Below are 26,625 nucleotides of genomic sequence, written 5' to 3' on the forward strand. Positions count from 1 at the left end.
CCAGACATAGGTGCTGGGATCCAAACTTAGTTCCTTTAAAGAGCAGTATACACTCTTAGCTGCTGAGCTCTCTCTTCATCCCCAATCACGCAGGTTTTTTTTTTTTTAATGACAGATAAACTATATTTTCCATTTTACATCTGTGTTTACTATGAGGACAGTCAGATGTGATCACTTTTTTTTTTTACCTCCTAGGGGATAGTGATTTTAGAAGAATGTCAGCTTCCAAAAGACATTTTGAAAAAACAAATACAATTTTCAAACCAAGCAGTTTCATTAAACGCTTCAGTGAATTCTCAGGTTCCCCAAAGGAGTGAAGAGCCTTTACCAGAGCATGATTTTGAGATGTCGCCGAGCAGCCCTACACTGCTTCTTCGAAATATAGAGAAACAGGTAAGCGAAGAGCAGAGTGCCTGCTGTATGACATAACTTTCGGTACGCGTTACCAAGGGGTGGAGACCAAATGGTCCTCCCGAAGGCACATGTCTTCAGCATTAGTCTCTAGCTCATAGACCCAATCCTAGAGAGTGGATTAGATTGTTTAGATTCTGGACAGATTAACCCATTCATAGATGTGTTATTTATTAGAAGTTATAAGGTGCATGAGGTCTTGTTGGAGAAAGTAGGCCACTGGGAACATAATTTTAGTGATGCAAGGATGTAAGTCAGTAAACACAGTGCAGCATACGGGTGTTCTCAGGATAGACTCAGGATCTTCATGATGCTTCCCTGTACTAACGTGTTGTTTCTTCCTAGAGTGCACAGTTGACTGAGATCATTAACAGTTTGATTGCCCCTCTCAACTTATCTCCAACTTCGTCACCCCTCTCCCCGAAGTCATCTAGCCACAGGTGTCAGGCCAATGGCATTTCAAGGAGGTGGGTATCACCTGAGTAGTTGGACTTCTAAATTTGGCCTGTTTTATCTTGATTTTGTTGATCTATACCTATCACAGCCATTTTTTTCTACATTAAGGATGACAGTAGTACAATTAGTAGATCATGGGTACAGTTTTAGACAAAAATAAGTTAGTAGAATTAATGTAATTATAAAACAGTTACACGAGAAAGTATAATTTCTAGGACTTTTAATGCTTCTAAAAATCCTACCGATGGTAATACTAGCGATGCAAGTATTGCCTTATTACTCTGACTTCTGTTTTGAACATTTTTATTCTTGATCTCAAGTTCACTGTAATTAGATATAGTTGGATATATTATATTGCCACATTCACCACACTTTTACATTATTTTTATATTAATAACCACACTGTTATTTTAATAAATTAATATTTTAATATTCTAATATAGCAAAAAGAAAAATGCATATCCTGATGAAAATCTTTTTAAGTAGTCATTCACTAAATGACTTTAGTGAATATAAACCAAGTTTTAAATAGTTTTTTTCTTTAACTTTGATTTCTATTTGGTTATTTGAAAGCTTGTTTTAAAACATTTCCACAGTTTTATTTATGCTATGTATCCCTGGTTCTATCATGAAAATAGTTTTTCCACTGGTTTTACTTCATTTTTGACCCAGTGTCATTCTTTGCATCATGTGGCTTCACTTGGAAAGTAAGGCTTGCTGGTTGTATAGGGCAACTATGGTATTCTCATTTACAAGACTCCTGGTGTGGGGACTCATGATGAAAGTCAGTTTACAAGCTGAGTCATTAACGATGAATGAGCATTGTAGTTTCAGGCTAGTACATTTTCTGTATCATTTTGCTTATCTCAATTATGCTTTTTGCCATGACTATACTACTGTGTGTGTGTGTTCATACATTCATATATATATATATATATGCATCCTGGTTTGCATTTGTTTTTGGTTTTTTTTAAGATTAAAAATTTTTTTACTATGTATACAGTGTTCTGACTGCATGTATGCCTTCAGGCCAGAAGAGGGCATCAGATATCATTATATATGGTTGTGAACCACCATGTGGTTATGGGAATTGAACTAGGGATCTTTGGAAGAGCAGCCAGTGCTCTTAACCTCTGAGCCATCTCTTCAGCTCCCTGGGATTCTTATATAAAAATTTATTTTACATATAATTACTAATATTTGAATGATGATAATATGGCACTGGTATATATTTATGCACTTGTATATATTTTTGAACAAAACTGGATCTGGGCTCTGTCCATGTGATAATCTAGTTGATGTCATCATAATCATTCAGATAAATATATAATTTTAAGCACTGATAAAATGTTTGAATAAAAATTTTACTGGTAAAAATATCATTTTGGAGCCAGGCAGGTTTGGTAGCTCATGCCTATAATCCCAGCGCCTGGGATTACTAGTTGATGGGAAGCCTGAGTTATGCAGAGAGACCCTGTTTTAAAAACAAACAGGCTAAAGAGATGGCTCAGTGCTTACCAGCATAAACTGCTCTTGCAAAAGACCTAAAGTTGGTTTCCAGCACCCATGCCAAATGGCACACAACATGTTGTGATTCCAGCTCCAGGGACTCTGATACTGTCTTCTAGATTCCACAGGCACCTGTACTCATATGTTCACATACCCACAAAAGGTACACACACACACACACACACACACACGTTATTAAAAAAACAACACAAAGCTTGGAATTAAACAGTTCTGCTAATCCCAATTTAGCCAACTGATAGCAGCATAATCTTGCATATTTTTCTGTATTAGAGGAAGAGAATAGTCAAAATAAGCATGGTGATGCATTTATTTCATCCTAGCCACCTGCAAAGTCAGGGCAGGAGCATTGCCAGAGCTGGAGATGTGGCCCAGTTATAGCACACTTACATAGCATATGTGAGGCTTGGTGTTTAGTCACTACTACTAAAAGAAAAGGAATAGGAACAGTCAGTTATTTCAAGGGTGGTTATGAAAATTAGCTAAGAATTTTGCTTTGTTACTGTTTTTACATATTATTTGTCTTATGTTTTAGACTTTTAGTTAGCTTCAAAAGAATAGAGTTTCTTTGTTTTGTCTTGTTAAATTGTAGGGTTTGTTTTATTTTGAATACCTGAATCAGTAAGAGACATATTATGAGCATGAATTAACACTGATTGAATGAAATATTTGTTGGTAATTTTATAGTCAGAAAAAAATACCTGAGCTTGGAATTAGGATACATCTGTTTTGGCTTGCAGTTTTAGAGGTTCACAGTCAGTTGGTTACACTCATTAGTTTGAGGCTGGCAATGAGACAGCACACAATGGCAAGGATATTTGGTGAAACAAATCAGGAACCAGGGAGCAAGCAAAAAGGAAAACAGAGTCTGGGCTCTCAAGAGCCCTTCTTAAAGTCATACCTCTTATGGCTAAAGAACCTCTTTATATCTTACTGTTAAAGGTTCCACCACCCCCCTCTGTTAAAGCCAGCCTGTACACCAAGTAGACATTGGTAAGACTCAGTATCCAAAACATGCCATTATACTCTGCAGTTTCTTGTAGATAATTGACATTATTTTTGTTGTTGGTGGTGTTTTTTTTTTTTTTTTTTGAATCAGGGTTTCTCTGTATAGCCTTAGCTGTCCTGAACTCAATTTGTATACCAGGCTGGCCTTGAACTCACAGCATCTGACTGCCTCTGCCTCCCTGAGTTCTGATAATTGGGGAAGGCTAGGGATATACCTAAATTGTTACAGTGTTATAGCCTGCATGAGGCTCTAGGTCTCACTTCCAGTATGATATAAACTGGAGGTAGTGGTCCGTACTTGTAATGGTAGCACTGAAGAAGTGGGACAGAAGAATCAAGGTTTTGAGTCTGGGATGTAGGAACCCCTATATCCAAAAACAAAACAAAACAACAAAACAACAAAACAAAATCCTTAGTTTTATTGTGCAGTAGTCACATCAGTGCTCTGTTGTTCTCATGACTGCCATCTTCTTCAGTTTTCCTTCTCATGAAACTTGTCTCTGGATTAGGTACTGGAGAGATGGCTCGGCAGTTACCAGTACTTGTTGCCCTATCATGGGGACTCGATTTGATGATCGTAATACCCATGTTGAGTGGCTCATGAATGCCTGTAACTCACATTCCCAAGAGATCTTCTTTCCATAAACATACACACATGCACACACAAGCTTGCAAGCTTAAAAATGAAAATCTTGAGAAATTCAAAACAGTATAAACACTTATATTGTAGTAAGAGACATTTTATAGGAAGAGAAAGCCTCTCTTAAAAGTCATGGGAGTAAGCTTGCATGCATGCACATATTGAAATCTCTTGGTTCTACAGAGGCCATTTGTGATTTTTTAGCTGCTTTCTGTGTAGTTGAAATGTCATATAAGGAACCTCACAAATAAAATGTTTCAGTTCTTCTACAAAACTCTAATCATTCTAGCCTTATATCACATATTATAATTTTACATAGTAAAGGAGAAATTTAAGTTTTAAATTAACCTTTAACTTTGTGGGTCACATAAAACTTACTATTTATGATATATATATTTAAATATCTTAAGACCATTTTTATAAGTTTTCTAATGACCTCCTCTCATATTTTCACTGTTATTTTCTGGGGAGCCTGTACCCTTGTTGCTCATTGATTCCTGAACGTCATTTATTATTTAAGGTCACTATCTACCTGAAAGAGGTATGGTTTTAATTATATTTTTAGCTTTCTTAATCCTGGCACTAAAGTCTGAGATGAGTCACTGAGAACCAAATAAGTATGATTAAGTGTCCAAGTAAATGAAGCATTGCATTATCTCATTGACATAGTTATGTTTTTTAGAACTAATATTCTAAAATGGACATAAGATGCTATAAAGATATCTTTAGGGTATCATCTCTGAGAATGTGAATTCTACTTGAAAGAAGGTCTAAATTTTGTGGTTTAATTTTTGTCTTAATAAGTTCCAGAATGGATCTTAAATTCTAATGAATCTTTGTCATGCTGTTTATTCCCATTAACTCAACTGTTCCTTCCAGTTGAGTATCATAATTAAGAAGACACAGGTACATTGTCAAACTAATCACAATATAAAGTAATAGCAATGTTTTCATCAGTCACTTCTCAATTATGAGAATATTATTGAATATTTTCCGAGTCCGTGTTCTCTATGATATTGGATTCTGATGGACAACACTAATTATCATATTAGGTCATTGTGTGGTGTCACTGGGGAAATAACCTTCCCTGCTGTGTTTTTAAGGTAATGCCAACAGGAGTTTTCATTTGTAAAATGGCTTCTTTTCTTTTTTATCTCTAATGATGTAAGTGTAAAACATAATTTTATGCAGGGGAATTTACTGGAATATTTAATATTACTACTAAAATTATGTCTCAAAAGTATATAAGAACAGGCTTATTTTGGACTGTTAACTAGAAAAATGAGGATATAAAATTTATTGTACAATGACTTTTTAGAAAAATATTTGAGGGGCATACACAAGAATGTTAGTAAAACAATATTTCATCTTAGAAGGCAGGGTTTGGATTTTTTTTTCGCTTTTATTTTTGTTGTGTGGTACATGTGTGGGTACCTACGTGTACATGTGACCAGGATGATTACAAAGGTCAGAAGACAATTCTGGGGGTTGGTCTTCAGGTACCATCTACCTTCTAAGACAGGAATCTTCACCAGGTAAGCCCAGCTTTCAGAGGTGTGTCTCTTCTATCATCATGCAAGTGCTGGGCTCTCAGGTGCCCTCTGCCACACCAGGCTTCCTACACGGGTGCTGAGCAATCCTAGCTCGTGTTCTAATGCTTATGAAGCTAGCTCTCCACTTCCTTAACCTCTTTTCCCCTTTCCAAAGCTTCCTTAAAATGAAAAACACTAGGTTTTCTGAACTCAGATAAGAAGTAATGTATGACTGGCAATCAGTAGCTTTTGACTTTGGTTTGTTTTGTTGCCCTCATGGCTTTGAGGTTCCTCTCTAGGCAGGCAGTGTGGTTCATGCTGTTGTCACAGTTCTTCAGAGGACGGCATAGATGGGTCATGAGGTCCAGGCCACGCTAGCTTGGACCATAGCAAGTATGAGGTGGCTAACTTTGGCTTACACAGTAAGAACTTTTCTCAAGAGCAGATACAAAAATAAAAAGTCCCATTTGAGGTTAATATCCGGATATCAGAATACAAATAACACTATAATAATCAGTCTCCTTTTTCTCCACGGAACATAGAAATAAATCCACCTATTTCTAGACTTAATTATCTCAATATTTTGCTAACTCAGTTAAGCTATTTCTATTTATGACATGATTGTTCACTCCAGAAATATTATAATATTCTAGAGACTGCTATTTTTAAACACTATACAGTCCAGTATATTTCTGTGATAGTCTCTATCATATTTTGTCACCTTGGTCTTGAATTTCTGACCCTCCTGACTCTATCCATCATAACTTATCATTGTCATGAAGTTCTCTACTCACATTCAACTTTTAATCTTAAGATACTCTTTTTTTAAAAAACTTTTAATTGGTTCTTTATGAATGTCACATCATGCACCCCAGCCCCACTCATCTCCTTGTCCCCTCGTATCTGCCCCCCTACACTTGCAACCTCCCCACCAAAAAATAACACACACACAACTAAGCATAGAAAACATCTCACTGTGGAAGCTATAGTGTGTCTCAGTGTGTCCTACAATATACTCCTCTGCCCACACATCTTCACTTGCAAATGTCTGGTTCACAGCTCACAGAGCGCTGGCGAGCTGACCAGCTCAGCTACCACTCAGGCTTATATCCAGGGCTTTGAGTTGGCCCACCCCAAATTCTGTACTATCTGTGAACTGTTGGGATGCTTGCAAGACCTGCTAGAAAGCTGCAGGATCTCCATGACACAGGGCAACAACAAGATAACTGGGAGGAGTTCCAGTAAGGAGCCAATTTAAGATAATCTTCTGCTGATTAATCTGTTGGAATCACTATCCAGCAAAAATCTATATACCATATCTGGTTATTAAATCTCTTAAGTGGGTTTTGCCTTCAGTAGCCATGTTAAAATGTATTAGAAATACAAAATTAAAAGACTATAGTTTAAGTATTTATTTTGTACTGTGAATTGAATCTAGAGTCTTATGCATGCTAATCAAATGCTTTAACCCCTGATATATATATATAAAATCACATACACATATATGTGTACACACACATACATACTTGACCCTTTTTCTTCTTCCAAGACAGGATTTCTCTGTGTAGCCCTAACTGTGCTGAAACTTACTCTATAGATCATGCTGGCCTCAAAGTCAGAGAGCCTGCCTCTGCCTCCCAAGTGTTGGAATTAAAGATGTGAGCCTCTACCACCTTAAAAAAATTTTTTTTTAAACTTCTGGAACTATAGCAACTCTTTGACAGTCTTTATATCTCAATCATTAACTACTTAAGTATGATAATCAATAGTAGCTTTCCATTTTATTTGACTTTATACTGTAAAAGTGCCCTTTATCTGGGCATGATGTCACATGTCTGTGATCCCAGTATTTTGTGCTTTTTACATTTGAGACAGAGTCTAAGTTGTCTAGGCTGGTCTTTGCTTTATTCTGTGTTCCAGGCAGGCTTTGAACCTTACAGTCTGAGTGACTACTGAGGCTTCTTCAGTAGCTAGTATTACTAACTTGTGTTTGGTTTCCCATTGCTTATGTAAGCATTCTTGAATTTTTTGTTTAATTCACTCTAAAAGAATATTTTTACAGTAGCTGTAATATGATTTAAAAAAACAATGCTGTTATAGAAAACAGTATCTTAGCCAGGCATGGTGGCGTACGCCTTTAATCCCAGCACTGGGAGGCAGAGGCAGGTGAATCATGGTGAGTTTGAGGCCAGCCTGGTCTACAAAGTGAGTCCAGGACAGCCAAGGCTACATAGAGAGACCCTGTCTCGAAAAACAGAACAAACAAACAAAAAAGAAAACAGTATCTTGCTGTGTAGGTGGATATGAATATGTTAGGGCATGATAAATATTCTTGGGGTTGTATGTTCATGAATGGAGGGGCCAGAGGTTGAAGCTGGGTGTCTTCCTCAAGCACTCTCCACCTTATTCTCAGAAACAAGGTCTCACTGGACTGGAGTACAACCATTCCACTGCGTTCTAGGTTCCATACAAGCCTGTCTCCTGTCCCAGTGTTGAGGTTACAAAGAGAGGAGGTGGGGGCGGGGGGAAGCAGTGGCACTGTTGTGCTTGGCTTTTTTAAGGGTGCTAGGGATCCAAACGCAGGCTCTTGTGCTTCTATAATAGGTATTTCATAGACTGGACTATTTCTCTAGCCCTTAGGAGAGCCATATCTTATATTTACCTGTAAATGCCAAGTGTACTTGAGTCAAATAGCATTATTTATAACTTATATATTGATGACCACCATCACATATAGAAGTATCACTACTTCTAAGTGGAAGTTATGAATATATCAAAGATAAAGGGACCAGATGGAGACCTCTGCATGTTTCCAGGTTCTTGTCACCGTTAAAGAAATAAGTAAGGAATTCAGAGCAAGTTTATTATAAGGCAGAGTTATATGGTAAAGTAGTAATAGCTGGTTTCTCAGATATATATGTCAAGTCTCCAATAGCTCCTTTCATGCCTAAACTTAAAATGAAAAGGAGGATTATTCTTGAGTTAAGGAAGAGGAAAGGGAAGGAATTCCAGGAAGTAGTGTGTCTGTGTGTGTCCTGGAGTACGGTTAACCCAGTGTGTCTGCCCTGGGTGGTGTTTTTTAGATGTAGATTGGTGTCAGATACATGTTAATTTGCAAGGCTAATGATATATAATTATCATGTAATTATAATGAAGCAAAGGATAGTTAGCAGTTGTGACAGCAGTTTTTGAGTGGTCACACAATGCTCTGCCATAATCTACTACAGTTGTATCACCCTTTAGCAGTAGGCAGTTTGTCACTTTATTCCCTGTGCCTACCTAGCTCATCTCCTGCTCACTTGCTAATGTTAGACTATTAAGTCAACTTGTGTTGGTCTGCATAAAGTTGGAATTGGTCCTGTTGTGTGTAAAAAGCTTACTTATATTAGTACATAAATATATTACTATATATTCTTTATTAATATATTATACGATACTATGTTTATGTAATTATGCAATATACTAATATAGGTGAAGTTAAATGTGTCAACATAAAACAGCTCTCCAAAATTCTTAAGACATAGTTTAATCTGAGTAAAATTATACTTAGAGATAGACTCCGGTTGCCCTGAACAATAGATTCCACTGTGGGAGCAATTCGTGACCATTTTATAAACAAGAGAAAGCCATACATCAAGGCACCTACCAGATACAGGCTGAGCTTCCAGTAGGCCGGCCACAGCAAAGCCGGGCATCTGCTAGTGCTCTTAGGTGCTGTCCCTTGACAGTCTTAGTTTTTGGGTTGGTGGAAGCTAGTGGTCTAGTATAACTTAGTTATTAATATATTCCAAAGGTTTTTTTTACTGCTATTCAAAATAAAATTAGAACAGATTTAGAGATGGATCACAAATGGCTATTAAAGGGCCAAAGATACCACTAGATAATTTTTCCTTTTCTGTAACATTGCAACATAATCACGAAGTTGTAACCTGTCAGTTAGGTTGTAAAATCCTCAAAACAGATGAGCCTTTCTTTCCCAGGAACTTCAGTTCACAAAACCTTAAGTATAACATTAAATATTGTTATAAAGAATAATTATAAAAATGTATTTTCCATGTATAGCTTCTTTCATTATTTTATAGTTCTAATTTCTGTATCATAAATTTTAAAAGTCTCTAAAATAGGATTGTAGCTGTTTCAAAATTCACTGAAATTTGGTATGCAGGAAGCTTTGTTATAGAGAAATGAAAGATACACTGAGGAGACCTTGGTACTTTTTAAGGCCTTGGGTTCTGATGTACTTCACACATGCAAAAAGAAATTGGCATAAGTAGTTAAATTGTGTTATATGTGACCTCTTGATTATAAGGAACATTAACTTTGTTTGAAGAACATTTTAAGGTGTATAGTTTACAGCAGAAAATAGAAATTATTTCTATACTTTTTACTATTTAGTTTTCCATTAATGTCAATTATTTTACCTACTGTTATCATAAAATTGGCTAAAAAAGAATAAACCAAGAAAAATTGCATACAATTTTCTGTCTTTTTTGTTCATTTTCTTTTACTCCCATCTCCAATTATCTCATACATTTCAGTGCTTCAGAGAATTTAGATGAGCTCTCTTCCTCCAGTAGCTGGTTACTTAATCAGAAGCAGAGTAAGAAAAGGAGAAAAGACAGGACAAGATTGAAACCTCCATCCTTGGCTATCATGAGTCCAGCTGCCCGAACAAGGCCCCTTCAAAGTTTCCATAAAAGAAAACTCTACAGATTGAGTCCCACTTTTTACTGGACTCCTCAGGTAAGGATGCATTGGGGAAAACATGAAGAAAGATTCTATTACCAGTATACTTTGAGTACAGTGGATCTGAGTTATACACAGATACTTAGAGTAATTACATATAGGATACTTAAAATTCAGTTGATAAAGTAGATAATAACAGATAATGACAATAAAATTTGGATTTGATAATTTTTTTAAAAAAAGCAGTATTCTCTGTATTCTGAAATTTCTCTTATTCTGTTTTTTTTAAAGAAATAATAATTATTGTTTTCTTTGCTGCTAGAGACTTAACATGGCCCCCTATGTGCTAAACTTGCACTCTGTTCTGAGCTATTACTGCTCCCTGGTTTAAAAAAATAAATGTATATTGCTGTTTTATAAGTAAATTAAACTGATTTTTATGAAAATTAAATGTCAAGGTGATTTTTAAAATATACAGGTAAGGGTAACAATGAAATATACTACATGTCTGGGTTGGAAATGTTTGCACAGATAAACAAAGTTCTAAGATTAGTGTGAATTACCAAACCAGAGGCAGTAAATGATGCAGTCATGGTAAAGGATGCAGGCGCTAGCTTAATACGTTTCTTCTGGCCAAATGTGGGACTATTTGAGCCTTCCTTCCTTCTTGCTTCCTTGCTTGTTTGCTTTCTACTTTTATTCTGTCCCTCCTTCCTTCCCTTTCTCCCTCCCTTCCATTCCTTCCTTTGTCTCTTCCTCTCTCCTAAAACTGGGCCATATATATCCTATGCTGGCTTTAATTTGCTCTGTAGCTAATAGCTAAGGATGCTTTTGAACCCATCCTCCTGTTGTACCTCTGAGTGCCTGGATTATGAGTATCCTGGGAATTGAACACAGGCTCTATGACTGCTGTGTAAGAGTGTTTGGTAAGCATTCACAGAGCCCCAGCATTTGAGGCCCAGGATTTCATAAAACTGGCCATAGTGACATATAGCTGCAGTCTCAGCATTTGGGAGGTGGAGGCAAGATGATAAGAAGTTCAAGGACATCTTAGGCCACATAAAGAGTTCCAAGCCTTTGTGGCCTAGATGAGAGAGCGTCTCAGAGCAAAACGCACAACACAAAACAGAAACTACATGTATCCGTGAGTTCACACTAAACTCACACACAGAAAAGATAGACTGCTAGGTAAATATGTAGGTAGATAGTGAAGGGTGTTAATAAATGCAAGTGGATGATAAAATAAAAGAATGACCGGGCAAGAATAATGCGTGATTAATAACAATATGGGGTCAAGATTAAGGAGGAGACTGAGGAACAGGATATCTGCATAGACTTAAAAGTATAAGTACCCTTCCTGCATGTTGTCAGGGTTCAAAATAACTTATTATAGGCAATCAGAAAACTTTTCAGCCAAGTTACCAAAGCAGAGCTGCCTATTCGGAAGGTACAGTATTATGCAGGGATGTATAATAAATACTACATCTAACTTAGACGTGAGTAACGATTAGACTAAGGCAAGGTTAGGAATACACTACTGAGAAACAACTGGCTTGGAATATTTACAAGTTCTCAACGTATTGTCATGAAGAATTGTTCCTGATTGGGATATGGAGAAATATGACTGAGGATTAATGTGTGATCCAGAGCAGAATATTGTCAGAGAAACAGTTTTCTTGGAACAGTGAGAAAATTGAAGTACAGTTGATAGATTAAATAAAAATACTTGTCAGGTTGGGGATGTAGTTCAGTGGTAGAGTATCTGCCTCCTGTCCATAAACTATATTCCGGCTTCATCCCCAGCCCTGTAGGCAAACAAACAAACAAAATCCCAGTGTTGAATTTTCTGGATGTGATAACTGTTTTGTTGTTATGTAAGAAACCAATCTACTCTAGGAAGCACCCACTGACATAGTAAAGGTTAGTGGCTAACATAATAAATATACGCCTGTGCATCTAGAATGGTATTAGTTGTGTGTCATCCTTTGGAGAATTGAGGGTACAAATAAGCAAGTACTTTTCTATTCACTCACTGGTTGATAAGGGCAGTGGAGAGAAGTAACAAGGCGCCAGAGCTCTCCTTGTAGTCGGAGGATGTAGGAAGCGCTCAGCTAATCATCGTTCTGTAACAGCCCAGGGGGAAATGTTTGCATCTTAAATAGTATACTATTAAGGGCACTTTCAGGACTTACAGCTACAGTCCCAGCATACAAAGACAGTAGACAATATCACTTCTATCTTCAGACTAAAACAGTGAACAATTTAAAAGCTAGTTCCTTTTCATGGATTTATCAGAGATTTGACATTGTCAGGCTAATTGCCACCCTGAATTATTGAGACAGTAAGATCCAGTTTGTTTCCAGATGGAGAAACCATGTGGTACACTAACCACAGTCTTGGACTCACCCATTTTAAAGCTTAAAGCTAAGAGAGGATGGCTAATGGCTCTAGCATGTAAGGAGGAAGAGAACCAATGTGGAATGGGCTTGGGCAATATCTGTAAGGAAGATTCTTCAGGGGAGAGAAAACATCTTTCCCATTTTTATTAACTAATTTCTCACTTAAGAGAAGTGGGTGTGTTTGTGTGTAAATTAGGAACATTACATTCATTACTTAAGGACATGGGTACACTAAAAGATGAGATTTAATCATGAGATTAAGAATACTTACTTTTTCACACACTTTACAACCAACCTAAAAGAGCCCCTGTGCAAGAAAAGGGTGTAGCTGTAGACTGAGGGAGGAATCTGAAGGGACCCAGGAAATGGAAGGAAGCCTCACAGCACAAGGTAAAAAGACAACCCACAAGTTTCTAAGCAGGGAGCACATATTGGTGGTGTATTATTTTCTATTTATTCTCTTTTTGGCTTTTTATTTTTCTTAGTTTTGTTTCCTTTGGTCCGCTTTTATGATTGTTTTGTTTGTCTAATTTTTAGTCTTATTTCTACCTCTGCTATACTTTGCATGCTTTTAACTATTACTTTTTCCTCACTTTCTGTCATCCCTTTCCAAACTCTCCACTTTAAAAAACTTCTTATTAGTAGTAATTTTAATATGAATAACTTTTAAACTTCCCTGTTTTTATAATTACAATCTGAGACCTTTTATAACCTTACTAGGGATGTAGCTTAAATAGTCATTTGCATTCTTTCTTTTTTCTTTCTTTCCTTTTTTTTTTTTTTTTTTTTTCCGAGACAGGGTTTCTCTGTGTAGCCTTGACTATCCTGTACTCTTTGTAGAACAGGCTGGCTTCGAACTCACAGCAATCCACCTGCCTCTGCTTCCTAAGTGCTGGGATTAAAGGCATGTGCCACCACCGCCTGGCTGTCATTTGCATTTTAATAAATTTTAGTAACTTTTCTGAACAAATTATTTTGTTATTAATGTTCATTTTCCTTTATTGTGGACCATAAGAGAAAACTACCCTCTCAAAAGTTATGAATATATAAAGAAAAGAAAAATACATATAGCTCACGATAGATGTCTAGGTCATAATTTAAAACCCTGAGAAATACGAAAAATTTAGCCAGTGTGACTCTTTAGGTAAAAGAGTCACATTTGGTAAGACCAAGCATGCTGAAAGAGTTGGAATGTAAGACAGTTCAAAAGCCTGCTTTAAAGAGGAAGGCCTGAAGACGCAGGTTACTGAGGTATAGGCACCAATTCAGGACTTAAATATACAAAGTTTACAACATGTATTAAAAATTCAACAAGGAAACGGAAATTAAACAAAAACAATAAAAATAAATAATAATAAACCAGTGGAAAATATCACCAATAGACTAGGTCAAAGCAGAAGTAACACCACCAGGGATTAAAAACAAAGTCAAGAATACATTCAGAGAGCAGTTTGAAAAACAAAAACAGAACAGGATGCCCACAACTTTGGGAAACTTTGGGACATAATCCAGAGGCCAATTACATATAATAGAAGAGTCGAGTTGGAAGCTCAAGGCATAGCAAACCTATCCAATTACAGAGCAACAGAAGATTTCTCACATCACAGACAAACAGGGACTGGAGGCACTAAGAATTCCTAATAAAGCTGGTTGTGATGGCACACACCTTTAATTCACGTACTCAGGAGACAAAGGCAGGCAGATCTCTGAATTTGAGGGCTGCCTGGCCTATAGAGCTAGTCCAGGACAACCAAGGCTCTTGCTACACAGAGAAACCCTATCTTGAAAAATAAACAAAACTCCTAATAAGTTTGGCAAGAATAGAAACACTCTATGCCACATCAGAGTTAAATACAAATAGAACAAAGGAAGAATATTACATACACAAGAAAGCTGCGTCTGGTGTCACATACCTTTTATCCTAGCACTTAGGAAGTTGAGATAGGTGTTTAGTCATGGTGAGTTTGTAGTACACTGAGAATACATCGAGGGTAACATGGTAACATAGCAACACTGTCTAAAAATGAAAACAAAATGCCAAACAACACAGCAAAAAAGCTACTAAAGGAAAATACCAAGATACTTATAAAGGCATTTCCATCAGAATAACATTAGACCTGTTGTCTCAACAAAAGCTTGAGAAGCTGAGAGGAATGGGATGATATCATCCAAGAAATTATGTATGTACGTATGTATGTATGTATGTATGTATGTATGTATGTATTAATATAAGGGGATTATGTTATGTTATTTTTATTCCTAATTTCAGGGCTTTTATAAAAAAGACACTGAACTTGGTCAAGGGCCTTTTCTGTATCTTTTGAGACAATGAGACAATCATGTGATTTATGTTATATTTAGTTATCTGGTTGTTAAACCATTCAGAAATCTCTGGAATGAAACCAACTTTTTTGTGGTATACCACATGCACACACACATGCATAACAAATGTATAGCTAAAAATATAAAAAATGGGGGAAAAGCATTTTCCTTAAAAAGCAAGACAAAAGTATCCAGTCTCTCCATTCATATCTAATACATCACTGGAATTATCTAGATTAATAAAGCATGAGAAAAAAATGAAATGTATATAACTAAAATGTATATAACTAAAAAAAAAAGAAATATTCAATTATCTTTATTGCAAATAATTTCATATTATACATTAAAGACCTTGATAAAGACTCTAACATAAGATGTTTAGATCTGATAAAGATTTCCCAGGCATAGTGGGATACAAAATCAGCATACACAATGTAGTCATTTCTTAATATACAGTTGTAATCATGATAGGAAAAAATTCAGGAAAATAATGCCTTTCATACTAGCTTCAAAAATAAAGGTACAATCCTAGCCATAGAAATGAAAATGATCTACAATAAAAACTGTAAAAATAACTGATGAAAAAAACCCAGGAAGATTGTAGAAGATGGGAAGCTACGCTGTGTCTCTGGGTGAGCAGAGTTAACACTGTGGAAATATGTACACCACACAAAGTTCTTTCCAGATCCAGTGAAATCCTTAGCAAATTTCAGTGACATTCTTTACAGAAAAAGCAGTTCAACAACTAAAGGGATCCCAAATAGCCAAAGCAATTCTAAGCAAGAATTGTGTAGAAAATCAAGAGTAACCAAAAGTTTATGTTACAAATTAAAACATAATTTACGTTTACCATTGGTGAGTTCATGGCTAAGGACAGATCACCACCTATAGCACAAGACTATCAGACTTCAGGAACAATTCAAACAGAAAGGCAATTAAAAAATTAAATACAACATGTAAGAACTCTGAGGCAATTTTTTAGATGGTGTGTCAGATACTAGAATACCATAAAAAGAATGGGACAAAAATATTTGAAATAATTAGTGAGAAATTTCCAAAAATAGTGGCAAGTAAAAAAGCAGGAGCCCACTACGTACCTACCTACCTAGCTGTCCATCCATCCATCCATCCCTCCCTCCATCCATCCACCCATTTACCTACCTATTATCTAAAACACATTCCAACTTTAGAAGACAAAGACAAATCTTGGAAAAGGCCAGAGAAAAATCCATCTTAAATTTATAAACATAAAGGTAGAAAAATAGGTAAATTAAAAAAATATGCCTATGGAAGCAACTGATACTGAGATTTTTATTACAAAAGATGCCCATGTCCTGATTCCCAGTACCTAAGAGTATAGCCTATAAGCTAAACTGTGACCCCCTAACAACTCACTCGTGCTTAAGTTCTAATCTTTCAAGTGTGAACTAGCTTGGAAATCGATTTGTTGCAGAGGTGATCATGATGGCTCTAATCCATACAGAAAGGGTGATTTTGGACACAGATGAGTGCTTATAAGGTAAATGGCATTTGCATGTGAAAAGTGAGTTCAAAATTATCTAGAGCAGTGTTTCTTAACTTTCCTAGTGCTGTGACCATCCAACAAGTTCCTCATGTTGTGATGAACAAACCATACAATTATTTCATTGCTACTTACTAATTGTAATGTAAATATAATATGCAACACCTGTGTGGGTCGCAACTCACATGCTGGAAACCATCTATTTAGAAACAAAAAACAAAAAACAAGCACTAAAGACAGAAGAATACAGTTATTTTTCCTTTAGGCCTTCAAAAGAAAACGAACTGCACATGGTGATGTAACATCTACCCTCTAGAGCTAAGCCAGCTAGTTGTTTTACTTTATAACATGCATATGCCTACCTAATTACTGCTATCAATTTATTTAGTAATAGGGTCTTTCATACTTAAGGAACTTAATACCAATCATTTTAGACTTAGGATGATGCCTAAATCTAGTTATACATATTCCTGTAAGACAAAAGAATTTGGAAAACAGATGGACATTGTGAAAAAGAAGCAGACGGGAGTTATGCTATCATAGATCAAGTCCTGTATGGTAGAAAAGCAAAACACCATTTCCGCTTAGAACCTTTGGAAGTTTGGCCCTGCCGACAGCTGGGATGCCATAATTATGAGGCAACGAATGTGAAAATTTTCACCCCCTCAATAGCATCTTGTTATGGGAGCCCATGGGAGTATATGGTGCTATAACAGATACATCGTTCTAAGAAGGTGCTTCTTCAATTGGATGAATGTGAAGAATGAAACTTAAGGTGCATAATAGAGTACACAAAGTGCAGAGGATCAAAGATAAGGCTGCTGACACCTTAGAAATTATGAGCTGCCATTATTAAGATGTTGCGCTGGGAGAAAAATTGTGTGTCTTTTATTTTTACACACCTTATTTTCTTGATACAGGGTCTCTCATCTTACTGTAAACCCGCCTTCTTGGCGAGGCTGTCTGACTTGGAAACACTAGAACTTGCCTATTTCCTCTGGTCCCCAAAGCGGGGGTTGCAGGAATACACAGCAAGGCCCACTTTTTACACGAGTGTTAGGACAGTGATTTTGAATATTTACTAAAAGAAATTTGCAAGCAAATTGGGGGAACTTGTGATCTGGATTCACCTGGTGAACTATTAAAACAGAATAGGTAATTGAGTAAGGATCTATTGGGTGAAGAGGAACTAGAACTTAATAACGTGGGAAACTCTCATTTTGGAGGGAGACAGATAAATAACACATGGTGGAGTGAGCCAAGGTACAGGCAACCGCTTCTCAGAGATACTGGCATTTAATTTATGAGTAAAGTCATCTGTGAGTACCGTCAGTCATCTCAGCAGGGCTAACAGTTCAGAATGCTCAAAGAGCTCTTTGGTTTAGGGACATGGATCTCATTGAAATACGTAGGAGGCTCATAGAATTTTTGAGAGTTGTGTGTGCATCATTAGGACACTCCCAGCTCACACTGAAAAGGACAGAAATGATGTGATATGAGCGATTTTAAGAACTAAGCTTTTCAGGCAAGAATTGTAATATAGGCAAGATAGTAATACTCTTTTGTAGATCTGGAATTATCCTTCAAGACAGAGGAAGGTGAATATGGGCCTAAATGTCAAGGAAAGCAGGCTTCTAGAGAAAAAAATATCTTCATGTTCTTGGCTGGGTCACTACTTAAAAAGTTGAAATATATCACTAACTAGAAAATATTGCTAATTTGGCCTTTGATAACATTATTTCCAACAAAAGCATTAAGTCTGAGAGTACATATTGAGTGAAAGCATTTGTTAAACACACACATCACACACATGCATATATTAGGTTTTTTTAAAAGTTTAGTTTAGTTTGAGACAGGGCCTCTATTTTGTTCTGGAACTCAATATGTAAGCCAGACAGGCCTGGAACTCAGAGATCAGCCTGCCTCTTTCCCTTGAGTGCTGCGATTAAAGTCATGTGCCACCATGCCTGCCTTTATGCATATATGCTTTTATATGTGTGTGTGTGTGTACACACATGCATATATATATTTAAGATATGTTTTACAAACATTTAAAAAAAAAAAAGATGCTACGTAAAATTGGCATAAACACAGAATTATAGGCCATAATGGTTAAAATGGGCAGTAGTATGTTCCATTTTATCAAAATAAAACATTTGTCAATGAAAATATGAGACTTGAACAGCTTTCATAAAATAACATATCCAAGTTATACACTGGTAAAATTGAAAATGTGTTAAGGGCCATTACTTATACAAGAAATACAAGCCACCACTATATATATTAATTCCTGAGACCCAGCAATTTCAAAAGCTAACTAGGAGTAATAAATATGTATGTATGTATACAACGTGACTCGGGTAGTTTTTATAGGTTGTGAGTTCTATGGAGAAACAGACCAGTAGGAAAATGGGGGTGGGGGAAGAAAAGTGGTCGATTTAGACAGATTAGGAGATTTAGCTTGAGTTGGGTCGTAGATTATGAAGGCCAGTTGGCCAAGAATGTCAATTATAATGGTCTGCCATCTGAGAGCTGGAAAGCCAGGGAAGTTTTCTGTTAAAATTGTACTTGTGGTAATAGACATTGCAGGTATTTCAGTACATTGTGGGAGAGTGGTCAGGTTGGCCAGAAAAGGGCACTATGGTGATTTGGTATTACAGTTACAATCTGTACCTTGATCGTGGTGGTGGTTGTTAGATCCTTGTTATTCTTTATTGTCAATTGCTATGCAGCCTTCTGCCATACAGAGTTGGCATTTCAGCCTTTAGGTACCAGGAAGCCACCCTACCAACACTTGACAAAGGGCGGTCCCCTGTAACACTGGGAAAGAATAGACAGCTTAAGATTTCAAGGTAAATTTCTCAATATAGCTTACATTAGAATGCCAATTATTGCATCTTTTCTCATACTTGAATCTAGCTTTAAATTTTATGGCTGTGTATGGATGTGGGAGTAAGCGTAGGTATATCCAGGAAAGTAAAAAGAAAAAGGGGAAAGGGAGAACAAACAACCAGGCTCTGAGGAAGCAGAGTGGGCAGATAAACGAGCATTTGATGTGGAAGTGGAAGGAAGAGCACTGGGCAGGGAAGAACGGATTGATTTAGCATTGTGCTGGGGAGAGGAAAACCATCCAGACCCACTCTGCCAGGCGTGAGGTACCCTGCCTGTGTGGTGATTAAAATAAAGATGTAGGTGGTGGCTGGTTAGGCGTACAAACAGTTTACATAATATTCAAATGACAATTTTATTTAAATTAAGATAACACAGGATTATTTTAAGATTCTTAAATCTTAAATTTATTGGAGTAATAGATCTGTGGTTATTTTATGTGTAACTGATGAAAGTAGAGACAGTTGGCTGAGAATTTGGCTAGGTGGGGAAAGGTCAGAGTTTTTGTAGTCATGTTTGCAATCTCCTCTATTCACAAGTTATAAATTATTACACTATAATATAAGGAATATGACCTCATCAGGGGTTTTATAAATACAATTTTATTTGCAGACCCCTCATTTGTCTTCTATACTCTCTTGTGGTATTTTCCATTCCCTTTAATGATTTTCTCTCTTTTTTTAAAGTTTTAAATTTAATATATTTTAAATTAAAATTTAACCACTTTTATTTTTTCCTTTCCCTTTCCTTCCTCCAACACCTCTCTCTCTCATCATGCTCTCAAATCAGTAGCCTCATTTTCTTTATTAGTTACACACACACACACACACACACACACACACAAATGTTAAGATTCCTGCTTACCTATGCTATTTTATTTCTCTTGTTTTTGTGTTCTTTCCTTGTTTCTATGTAAATGTATCCAACTTATTTTATTAGTAGGTGACCTTTTAACTAGTTCACCACTGGCAGTGTTGCTCTGAAAAGTTGTATTTGCACTTTCAGGAACTACTCTTACCTAAATAATACACAGCCATATGAAGACTATGAAAAACTGAGAAATAAGCCGGGCGTGGTGGCGCACGCCTTTAATCCCAGCACTCGGGAGGCAGAGGTAGGCGGATCACTATGTGTTCGAGGCCAGCCTGGTCTACAAAGTGAGTCCAGGATGGCCAAGGCTACACAGAGAGACCCTGTCTCAAAAAACCAAAAAAAAGAAAGAAAGAAAGAAAGAAAAACTGAGAAACCATTTGAGATTTTTTTTTTCATTATTCAGTAGTTTCTAGCATATAATCTACAAGCTAAGTTATTTTAAAAAACAAAACAAAACCAGTTCCAGTACACCTAACATTTAAAAACTGGAGTAAAGCTTAGAGTTAATCTTTTTGTTTTGTTTTTTGAGACAGGGTTTCTCTATATAATAGTCCTGGCTGTCCTGGAACTCTTTATAGACCAGGCTAGCCTCTAGCTCAGAGATCCACCTGCCTCTGCCTCCCGAGTGCTGGGATTAAAGACATGCACCACCACACCAGGCTAAGACTGACTATTTTAACATATAGAAAGTAGGCAGAACCACTCATTTTTCAGTGTTTTTTCAGCCAAAGTCATTAATAACCCTTTGTGAGAAAATGGTAGTGTTTCTAAGGTATTCAGCAGAACAGCTCATCAATGCTGCTTCATAGCATATCCAGTTATATGCTGGTACTTTAGTAAAAAATGGTCCAGTAGCACAAACTATAGTTTAATAATATACTAAAACTTCTAATTGTAATGTTTTCATTTCCTTTCTAAAGTGTGAAATGATTAGGTTTATATACTTTGTTTATATGATTAAAAGGCACTTTATGTTTTACCTAAAATAAAAATGCTTAAGTAAAAAATAAAAAACAGGAAAGGGGATAATATCTAAAATATGTATAGGTGTGTTCATCCTATGGTTAAAAAAAAAATAGAGAAAATTCAAAGTAGGGCTGGAGAGATGGCTCAGAGGTTAAGAGCACTGTCTACTCTTCCAGAGGTCCTGAGTTCAATTCCCAGCAACATGGTGGCTCACAACCATCTATAATGAGGTATGGTGCCCTCTTCTGGTGCGCTGGTGTAAATACAGGCAGAGCATTGTATATATAATCTTTTTTTTAAAGTTCAAAGTGATATGATTTTACATAGATTTAAATTCCTGTTGGAGAAATAAGACACTCAAAATAAGTTTCAACCCAAGTAAAACTGAGGATAATTTCCTGTACTTTGAGAACAGAGAGAATATTCTACAGGAAAAAATAATGAATGATATTGATATAGGAAACAGGTTAGTTCCAGCATATAAGGTATCCAATTAAATAAAGAAAAGAAAGTGAAAAGTATCAGTTAATTAATAGTAGTCAGATACTAAGAAACCAGCTCTTCCTCAGCCTCCTCTTTGTCATCATTCATTACTCCATAAAGAGTATCTTATTTAGATAGTAAAAAGTAATCATGATAAAGGAACGCCTCATTCAACAGTTCTACATTGCAATGAATTTATGAGTTAGAGAAATTCTGTTTACTACATGTACACAATTATTTCTGTAAGAAAATATGTCTTATATAATTGTGGATCAGTCTGGATGGTATCAAATTTTACTAAGAATTGAAAGTGATTTCCTAGAAGAGAGTGGCACATTTTGGTCATTCCACATGTGTTCTGAAAAACACACTGGACGGAAGTCCTAGTTGTCTCTTTTGGCAGCGCTGAGAACAGAATGCTAGCTTGGATCATCATACTTAAGAGCTACTCCTCAAGCCTGTTGTATTTCTTATGGGTACTGCTGTGCCACCCTGTAAGAAGCTAGCCTCACTCATTCTTCTGGAAAATAGTACTAACAGTTGGCTACTTCAATTCCATGAGTTAAAATGGCTTCCTTTCATGTCACCTAAGAGCAATGTCCCCAAGACAACAGATATGAAGGGAGATACAAACCACAAATATAATTTCCACTGCATTCTGTAGGACAGAACAAATCACGGGCCATCCCCAGAGTCAAGAGGACATAGAAACAAATATTTTTTGTTTGTTTAGAAACAAATCTTTTAAAGAAAATCTTTATATTTATTTTCATTTAAAGAGGTGTAGGTGTGTATACATGAATGCGGGGCCCTATAGAAGCCAGCAGGGTCAGACCTGGGGTGACAGAAGCTTCTAAGTCACCTGACATGATTACTGTTAACTAAAACCAAAGGAGTAGAAAGTACTCCTAATTGCTAAGTCATCTCTGCAGTCTTATAGAAAGAGAAATCTTTTCATAAGGGGTTGCAGCAAAAATGTGTACTTGAAAGAATGGAAGGAATTTATGTCCATTCTCATTAAGTAACTTTCCAAATGGGGTCTGCTTTGGAAAACATAGCTGATCCCGGTTAAGAAATCAAAGAGGAAAGACAGGTTGGATACCTTAAAGGGTCGCATTGAGACTAAATAACATTAGAAGGGTATACAACCCAATGACTGCCAGGTAAGTATTCATCAAGTGTGAGTGAGGACAACACGGATCCAACAAACAAGAGTAGTGCTGGGGAATCGCTGAGGAGCTTTGTTTGGGGGAAGTGAAGTGTCATGAGTACTGATTTTGAGTAATTACTACGGTGCCGTTGAAAAGGTCAGTTTGCAATAGGGAGACACTAGAGGAACAAGTAACTATTAGAATAGATGGGTGCAATAAAGACGTGGATTGCAAGGAAAAAGACTTGATACAGAGAAACATTCTGTGGAATGAAGGACTAGTCTTAACTGACTTAATATGATAAAGGGAAGTTTAAGAAGAGAAGAAATGGAAAAAAGTTCCGTATTTACAATTATGGTACTGCTGAATTCATTTTGCAAAATGTCTCAGACAATGCTAACAACAGTAGACTCAACACCAAGTTAGGACACGCTAAAACATGAACCAAATCTGATTCTCTACTTCATGATGTGATTTTGTTATATAGACCCCACAGGGCTGTGACTGGAAAGTGTACCTTCAGAATAAACATTATCGTATTTCTAAGCTTTGTGTGGCCCTTAGTTTTGTGTCCCCCTGTACTTATTCTTTGTGTTATGTATAATTCTTCCAAGCTAGTGAGGAATAGCATTTGTAATCACCTTTGTCCAATATTGTGCTACATTTTCTCGTATTTATTTTTAAATTATTTTATTTATATTTGTGTTTTGCCTCTGTGTGTCTCTGGCCAGGGTGTCACATCCCCTAGAACTGGAGTTAAGTGGGTGCTGAGATTTGCATACTGGTCCTTTGGAAGAGCAGCAAGTGTTCTTAACCACTGAGTGACCTCTCCAATCCATCTCATATTTCTTTTTACTATTATTTTGCCTAATATATTTTTATTTTGGAACAGTTTTCAGGACAAACATGTTTCTATTCCTTTTATAACAACACTGATTAATATGTATGAGCCTTACAAAGTGCAAACTTCTAGTAGGTTAAAGCTGGCAGATAACAACTTCCAAACATGTATATGCAGCATCATTCAAGCAGGACTTCTATCACGAAAACAGGCTTTCACGTAATCAGTGCAATATTTAGATCTTGACAGTAATATGCTTGATATATCCTTCCCTTCCTTCTCCTACCTACCTCGTGCCAGGCAGTGCTTAGACACTGGAGATCCTGTAGTGAAGAAGACAGAAGGGTTCCCACCTCCATGGAGCTTACACTCAGTCGGGAAAAGGACAAGATGTAAATGTTAGTGAATACCGTTTCTTGGAAAACCATAGAATGAAAATGAGAAATGAGGAGATAGAGGTTTCTGGAGAAAAGAAAGAAAAAGACCAAGAACCTAAAGCTGACCTTAGTGGAAGGAGTTAGATTAACTTCCAGAACAGATTGTTGTAACAAACATTCATAAACAAAATTGCATCTTTATAAATTAAAATACTGCTGGGATTATCTGTCTTTACATGGATGGCAATATAAGGCCAAGAGAACTACCTAGAACACAAAAAGCATATACTTCTGACATGAGAGAAAATGTGTATATATACAGTTGAACAAATCCATTAACTATTTAGTATTATCAACTAAAGTAAGTTAACAACCGATATCTAAACAGATTCTCATGAACTTTATGAATAAATATAACATATTAAAGCTTCTAAAGAGAAAGCAAAGCTATCAAAACAACACATGGGTTGTAGTGCATCAGAATGGCACCACCATAGAAACTGCTCCTTGAGGTGCTAGATGACAGTGGAGTTTCTGAACGGACAATTGCGCTGAACTTAGGAGGGAAACAAAGTGAGGATGATTATGATATGCATTCGACAGGGAGTATATTGCATCAACAAATTATCAGGACTAAAACACTTACCACATGAGAACCATTTAAATCCATATTTTTAAAAAGCAAGGTATGTCCCCAAAAGGAGGCTGTAAATCGTCTAAGACCACATAACTTTTCTATAGAAACATGATAGTTTTTATGTAGTATGTAAAATATCTTCCTAAATAACAGATTTTATCATCGAAATTGAAGGTAATCTCAATAAAACTTAGCAATATTTTTGAAATTCAGTGACTTATTGATATATGTGATGACAAAAATTTATGACTAGTTTAGTGCACATTTAAAAAGGGAAGGACGGTGGTGAATGAGTGCTGTGACTTACAGTAAGTAGGATGTACTTGGTAACGGCTCCAGTATAGACAACAGAATGAGGATAGGACAATTCCATATATAGAGATTTGAATATTTCAGTTTTACAGTGTGTTCTGTAATGATGAATAAAACAAAGCACCTGAGATAAAATACAATGAAATGATTTTAAGGGGCTTGAAAGAAGACAGGAACTAAGGAGGGAAAAGCTCATAAAGCAACAACTTTACATTATGTGACTATCATAGTTTATCTGCTGTTGGCCATCGGGTTGCTGCTGACTTGGTGCTATATTAATAAAGGCTGCAGATGTAGTCTTGTACATCTTCTTTTCTGTCATCATCTTTAGCAGTATTTTACATCGCCATCAGCAACATTCTAGCTACCTGAGCATTCTATCTTGTATATGCCGTAACACAAGATAATCAGTGCTTCAGATTTTAGCCAGTCTAATGGGAGTATCAGATTAGCAGGGCTCATATTGCCTATTTAAGGCTTAATTCCTTTTCTTTTTTCTAGATTCTTTGTATGTTCTGATTTCTTGTGATTTTCGTTAAATCTTAGAATCCCCAAATATCATAGTATTATCTTAATATTTTCTTGTGATTTAAAAAACACATTCTGTATGATTTCAGTCAGGCCTTTTAGATTTTTTTTTTAAATGTACACGAGTGGTTTGCTTACATGTGTGTGTGTACCATGTGCATTCAGTTAGAAGAGGGTGTCTGATTCCTTAAACTGAAGTCATGGGTGACTGTGAATCACCAAGTCAGTGCTAGGAGATAAGCCAAAGCCAGGTCCTCTGTGTGAACAGCAAGTGCTCTTAACCGCAGAGCCATCATCTCTCCTGCCCTCCAGTCAGGCCTTTTAAATTTACTGAGATTTGTTTTATGATTCAGTGTAAGAACACTATCCATGTGAATATTCAGTTCACACTTGAAAGTGTATAAATTGTTGATTTGGATAAACATTTAAAGTGCTAATTAGGATCACTTAGCTAACAGTACTGACCAACAGATTTCTAGCCATACATGTTTTTACTTTTTAGATCTCCCAGCAATAAGCACAAAACTGTCTATTGTCTGTTTGTTCTTAAAAAACAAAAACAAAAACAAAAAAACAAAAAAAAAACTCTTTCAGGGTGTTTTGTTGTTTCTTATATTTTAAAATGGATTGTTTCAGCACAAATATTTTCTTCTTCTGGGTAGATAGATGAGAATATGTCCTGTTCCTCTCTCACTGTTTATTTTTGAAGTATATAATGTGTTGGGTTCACAGCTGGAGAGGAATTTCCTAAAGGGTGAATTGAGTCTGAACTCTTACTTGTACTTACTATACATATGAAGAAGAGATGCTGGGCTTCTGAGTCAACACTTGGAGTGAGGTGACACTTTGGGAGAGAGAATGGGTGTATTTTGTAAGTGATCAAGACATAAAATTTCCCAGAGAGCCATTATGGGATTCCATAAAATGCGTCTCCCAAGCTCACATATATAAATTTCACTTTCCATGTGGTATTTATAGCTAGGGCCTTTCGGAAGAGGTTAGATAATGAGCAGAGCCCCCAAGAATGAAAATAGTTCCCTGACAAGTGAATTGCACAGAGCTACC

At 36.5% G+C, this 26,625-nt stretch overlaps 1 protein-coding gene and 1 long non-coding RNA gene across 11 annotated transcripts in view; one reads left to right on the plus strand and one right to left on the minus strand.

Annotated features, from left to right (window-relative positions):
- Positions 1–26,625, plus strand: part of KANSL1L (KAT8 regulatory NSL complex subunit 1 like) — an 85,816-nt gene that overhangs the window by 36,357 nt on the left and 22,834 nt on the right. For 5 of the 7 annotated variants that reach the window (XM_084780647.1, XM_084780645.1, XM_084780644.1 and 2 more), the window contains 3 exons: positions 196–393; positions 757–878; positions 10,113–10,317. In XM_084780647.1, the coding sequence (XP_084636773.1) occupies positions 196–393; positions 757–878; positions 10,113–10,317 (525 nt within the window). The remainder of the gene's footprint in view (positions 1–195; positions 394–756; positions 879–10,112; positions 10,318–26,625) is intronic. The other 2 variants (XM_084780648.1, XM_084780649.1) reach the window with 2 other exon arrangements.
- The window catches only part of LOC311596818, a 63,072-nt gene that overhangs the window by 19,141 nt on the left and 17,306 nt on the right, over positions 1–26,625 (minus strand). The window lies entirely within an intron of this gene.

Source organism: Acomys minous (genome assembly GCF_964271855.1).
Source record: "Acomys minous genome assembly, chromosome: 4".
In the NCBI taxonomy this organism is placed as follows: Eukaryota; Metazoa; Chordata; class Mammalia; order Rodentia; family Muridae; genus Acomys; species Acomys minous.